We start from the raw sequence: 5,834 nt of genomic DNA, 5'->3' as shown, positions 1-5,834 counted from the left end.
CTGTGTCTTGAGTGTCACACTTTTTAGTGTTAAAATTAATGCCATCACTACAAATCTTCCTCCAACTGTTGCAAATGAGCTCTATGTTGACGACTTCCACATCTCATGTCAGTCGTCGAACATGAGGTTTATTGAGCGGCAGCTTCAGACTGCCCTCAATCGGTTGTTGACATAGACCACTGCAAATGGTTTTAAATTGTCTTTTTCCAAAACCGTTTGCATGCATTTGTTCCACCAACGGGGTCTCCACCCCGATCCCGAGCTCCATCTCGGTGATATAGTTATTCGTGTGATCCCTGAGGCAAAGTTCTTGGGGCTTATCTTTGACAGTAAGCTTAGCTTCATTCCACACAACAAGCAGGTACGTGTCAAGTGTGCAAGGGCTCTGAACATCCTCCGTGTCTTCTCTTCCAGCTCTTGGGGAGCGGATCGATGTTCTATGCTCCGGATCTATTGTGCTCCGATTCGATCCAAACTGGACTATGGGTCTTTGGTCTATGGTTCCGCCAGGACCTCGGCCCTGAAGATGCTGGACCCCATTCACCATCTCGGGCTTTGGCTCTGCACCTGTGCTTTTCACACTTCTCCAGTCCAGAGTTTGTACACTGAGTCCCATGAACCTTCTCTTCACCTCCGTCGTTTGCAACTGTCTTTACAATATGCTACTACTCTTCAATCCATACCATGGCATCCCACCTGGGATTGTGTTTTTTCTTCCTTGGTGGGCAATGCTCTTTCAGAAGAGACGGTCCGCTATTCCTCCGTTTGGCCTTCGTATCCTGGCGCTACTGGCTGAATTGGGTCTGGCATTGGATGACATTGCTGTCCCCAATCATCAGCCCATTCCACCATGGCTTATTACCATCCCATCCTGTGACCTTTCGTTGAGTCATCTGGGGAAGGCGGATACTCCCGATTGGAAGTACCGTCTTCTTTTTGCTGAACATTTTTCGAGCCATTCTTCTCTTCCTATTTACACGGATGGTTCGAAATCGGATGACTCTGTAGGTTCTGTCATGGTTTGCTGTGGCTCGGTAGTTGGTCGCAGGATCCCCTCTACAGTTTCTGTGTTCACTGCCGAGTTGTATGCTATTTCTCTTGCCCTGGATCATGTAGAAGCCATGCAGTACAGTAATTGTACTATTTACACTGATTCTCTTAGCTCTCTACTGGCCCTGGAATCGCTTAAAGTTAGTTCTCACCCTGTTCTCATCGATATTCAACACCGAATGGCCCACTTTTCTTTATCTTCTATTTCCATCCAGTTTTTCTGGATCCCTTACATCGGTATTCACGGGAACGAGCTCGCTGACACCGCAGCTAAGTCCGTCTGCTCTGGTGCCATCACGGCCGTGCCTGTCCCATACATGGACTACGGTCCTACTTCAAGGCGCGGCTTCGTGCCAGTTGCCAGTCAACTTGGAGTGAGCAATGCCATAACAACCTTTTCCAGATCAAACCTTCTGTTGGTCTTTGGCCATATTGCTTCCGTAAGGATCGGAAGGAGGAAGTAGTCCTGGCAAGGCTACGCATTGGTCATAGTTTTTTAACCCATTGTTTTCTTTTATCGGGTATTGACCCACCGATGTGTAGCCATTGTGACACTCAAGTCACAATAGCCCACAATTTACTGTCATGCCATCGTTACGACCATGAGCGGCGGCACCATTTAGACACGTTTTCTAAACGTTTACCCCTGACGCTGGACAGTGTCATTGGTAATGGTGACACTGTCCGATTAGATTGTATTTTTAATTTTTTACACACTATAGGTCTTTTTAATTATGTATAAATCTTTTATCGACATGTATGGGTTTTAACTCGCTATATCTTTACATTTTACTTTAATTTACTTTCATTGTTTTTACCAGTTGTTTGGCACAGATAGCCTCGCTGCTTTGTGCCGTAAAGCACCAAACAAACAACCAACCAACCACTACTGATCTATAACATGACATCATTCTTCAGCTCTAGCATGAGTCACTACTGATCTATAACATCACATCATTCTTCAGCTCTGACATGATTCACTACTGATCTATAACTTTACATCATTCTTCAGCTCTGACATGATTCACTACTGATCTATAACTTTACATCATTCTTCAGCTCTGACATGATTCACTACTGATCTATAACTTTACATCATTCTTCAGCTCTGACATGATTCACTACTGAATTATAACTTTACATCATTCTTCAGCTCTGACATGATTCACTACTGATCTATAACTTTACATCATTCTTCAGCTCTTACATGATTCACTACTGATCTGTAACATCACATGACATCATTCTTCAGCTCTAACATGATTAATTACTGATCTATAACATCACATCTATGTGGTGTTACATAATCTTACCAAAGCTGATGAATTTTCAGTGGTATCACACTACAATGTCAAAATGTAGTTCTGATGTATGTTATTCCACCATGGCTTTATCTCGACTGTGATTGTCACATGACTTGCCCATTTGCATATTCAAAATAATTTTAATATGATGTCTCAACTCACTGTGTATGCTTCTTTTTGTCTGTGCTTAGTTTTGTGAGCTGAGTTTTCTCCTTAAAAAGCAGTTTTAAATGTCTTAAAATACAAAACATGATTAAAATTACTGTAAGGGAAAGATAAAAATACAGTCAACATTTTGGCCAAACAATTTTCATTTATAGTAATAAAATAACACAATATCCTGTGTAGCAGTTAAAAAGTTAGTAAAAAACCATGGTTTATTTTTTACATCGTTTTTCTCATGGAACTCTTTACTTTCCTCCTTTGTAACATCATCTTTCTTGGACATGATTGATACTGTCTTTTCCCTCGGGAAATATACATGTATGTTGGTTTTTTATTTCAGGTTTATCTCGTACTTGTTTGTTCCTGTTTACATTCTCTCTTCCTTCAGGGGCCATTGTTCTGATGCTTTGTGCTTTGCATCTTTCTCTTTCATCTTGAGTGTTCATTTCTTTTACTTATGACATTTAGTCATCCTCATTTGGACCTGTTTTTCATTGATTCATCATTTTGTTCTTTTATCCAATTTGTTTGTTCCTTTGAAAACCTTGGACTGTGAAGTATACTATATTAGAACAGGGCTGGAGTTGTGTAAAGTTATCAAGTGGAGCTCAGTTTTACAATCTTTATAATACATACATTTCCAAAGGCTTTCAATGTTTAGAAAAGTTTGCAAAAAGTCAGCTACAGTTCTTATTTCATTTATTTGATGATGTCATGATGTAGAAGGCCTGCATCATAAACGATATGAATTGGTAAGATTGTGATAACTTATCTTTAAATTGACGTATGTCATTGAACATTCTACAACAGGAATGGTGTTCTGGCTTACTCCCCCTCAACTCTATTATAAATAATTATGGAAACACACAGGTGATACACAGGAAGGAGTCACAAACAATGAGTAATTGCAAATAAATCTCATCTTATAAGCACAATATATTATTACATAAAGTATGAGTAAGTTGCACAATGTACTAGTATTTTGTATTTAGTTTAATTAAATAGAGCACTGCACATTATTTTTGTGCTACAATAAGTAATCAATGTATGATTGTAAAATATTGTTCCAAATGACCTATGTTACTCTTCACAATCAGCCAAGTTATTTGCTTACTGTTTGATGTACTCAGTTTCATCAGAAGCCCATACAGCCTAATAGTTTTCATATCCAAAATCTGTGTCAGCCCAGGTCATGGTTGTAAGTGTTCCTTTTTATCCCCAGGTATCTTTTCATCACTGTCCATGTGGGTGGACAATTCTCGTTAAAGTTTTCCTCATCAACCTTTAAGTGTTACTTTGATGCTTAAAGAGTATTAGATACATAAAACTCCTTTTATGTGCTTATCAGTTGGAGTAAAGTCTTTTTTACTTCTTTATCTGTATTGAAATATTTATACATTTTTCCTTTTGGCTGTGGAACTTGCATGTATTATATGTTTCTGTTGTGGTCTGATGCTACCCCTGAGTATCTATCTCAGTTGTTTATAGCTTTGTGGATCTATTGTGATCTTTCATGTCTGATTTCTTTTGTAAGCTACCAGAGGCATTTTGTAATGGGACTTAATGGGTTTATTACAGCTGCTTCTGTGTATCACTGACCATACATGAGGTAGCCCTGGTACTTTCTAACCCCATTATTTTATCAATAGCCATACCTTAAGGAACCTATAGACAGTTTATAATGATAATTAATACCACATTTTGGATTTGCAGTGAGTCGCTTCCTGAGAAGAACATGGCCTTTTGTTTACTTGGGTAGGCACCTCAGTGTAATGAATTTCAAATTGATACTTACCTCTAGATGTAGCTGTATTATATTTATCCATTATTCTTGTTTCATTGTTGGTCTAAGCTAGATCTAAGAAGGTGGGTATTTCACTCTTAATATGTCAATACTTGTGAAAAGACTTACATGGAGGAAGAGTCCCATAAAAATAGTTTACCATCAATAAGATTTTGGATATTATGTCACAAAGTGATGAATGATGAGACAGAATATACTTGTAGGCTTAGCATGACATGAAAAATGTTGAAGAATGCTACTTAAACTTGTTTTAATTTTGAAAGTATTCATGCATAGTGCCTGTTCTTGTTGATAATGAACCGTCATTTTCTTCTGTTGAACTATTCAGTTTCCCTTTTGGTTTTTTTAGTTGTTTCTTAGGGTTGTGTTTTGATTACTTGCAAAATATTTACTGTCACATAAGAAAAGCAAACTGTGCCAAGTGTATGACAACAAAAAGCTATATATTATTTGAATATTGAAACTGTATATAAATTACAAACTGTGAAATTATTACATTAGTAGCACTTCTAGTATTTTATCAGTGCTTTTTCTTAAAGGTGACCAACTCATTTGTTATGAACTTATTCAATGGCCAGCTAAAATCTGACCAGGTGTTCCCTTTTCCTGAGGGTAAGTTGTTAATTTTACATGAAAGAAATATATATGTACATCTTTACGAAAAATACAAGTTCGGTGACTATAGTAATACACAGTATTTTATTCATTTCAGACCTTTGTCACACAAGTAATGTAATTTGTATTGAAAGGTTATACATTCTTTTATCTTGTAAATTATTCCTTATTCTCTTTTTTGTTTTTACATCTGTAATAACTACTTTGACCCCTGAATGCTTTTTAACTTTCTGTTGAGAAATGGGATGTAACTGCAGTTGCGTATGGTGTTTTTTTGGTGATATACTTGTTAGTTTCATGCAGATTATCTTTTCATACTTTTTATTTTTTTACAGTATTTACTTTTTTCTAAAAATGGGAACTTAGTTTTTTTTCTCTATTTGTAATCTCTGTAGTGACACATAGGCATACCTCCTTAATGTCATCATTTATAGTCTCATTAGTGACACATAGGCATACATCTTTAATGTCATCATTTATAGTCTCTCTAGTGACACATAGGCATATCTCTGTAATGTTATCATTTGTATTCTCTCTAGTGACACATAGGCATACCTCTTTAATGTTATCATTTCCTTAATTAGGAATCCTAATTATTTTGCTATATCTAGTGACTATTTGTGAAAACCTGTACTACTCTCTCACGCTCTTATATTAGATAAGTGACCCAAGATATTCCCAGGAATTGAGTACACTTCCTGTTCATTTTCTTTGCATGTATTTTGTATTTTTTTGTGGGTAAACAGATGTATCAATATCAGAACTGATAAGAGAAATATTGTAAGTTAAACAGTTGAAAATCACATACATCTTTTAGTTTCATATTGTATTTACCACTATAGAATATTAGGTCCTCAAAAAATTAATGTCGCTTTTTTTTTTTTAGATGAAAAAAC

General features: G+C 36.8%; 1 protein-coding gene across 1 annotated transcript in view; it reads left to right on the top strand.

Annotated features, from left to right (window-relative positions):
- The window catches only part of LOC106465874 (very long-chain specific acyl-CoA dehydrogenase, mitochondrial-like), a 53,855-nt gene that overhangs the window by 15,114 nt on the left and 32,907 nt on the right, over positions 1-5,834 (top strand). Inside the window, exon 3 of the mRNA XM_013926115.2 lies at positions 4,863-4,935. Coding sequence (XP_013781569.1) covers positions 4,863-4,935 — 73 coding nt within the window. The remainder of the gene's footprint in view (positions 1-4,862; positions 4,936-5,834) is intronic.

Source organism: Limulus polyphemus, unplaced genomic scaffold (genome assembly GCF_000517525.1).
Source record: "Limulus polyphemus unplaced genomic scaffold, Limulus_polyphemus-2.1.2 Scaffold2082, whole genome shotgun sequence".
In the NCBI taxonomy this organism is placed as follows: domain Eukaryota; kingdom Metazoa; phylum Arthropoda; class Merostomata; order Xiphosura; family Limulidae; genus Limulus; species Limulus polyphemus.
Note: the sequence above shows the minus strand (reverse complement) of the source record. Positions and strands in the feature narration are given on the sequence as shown.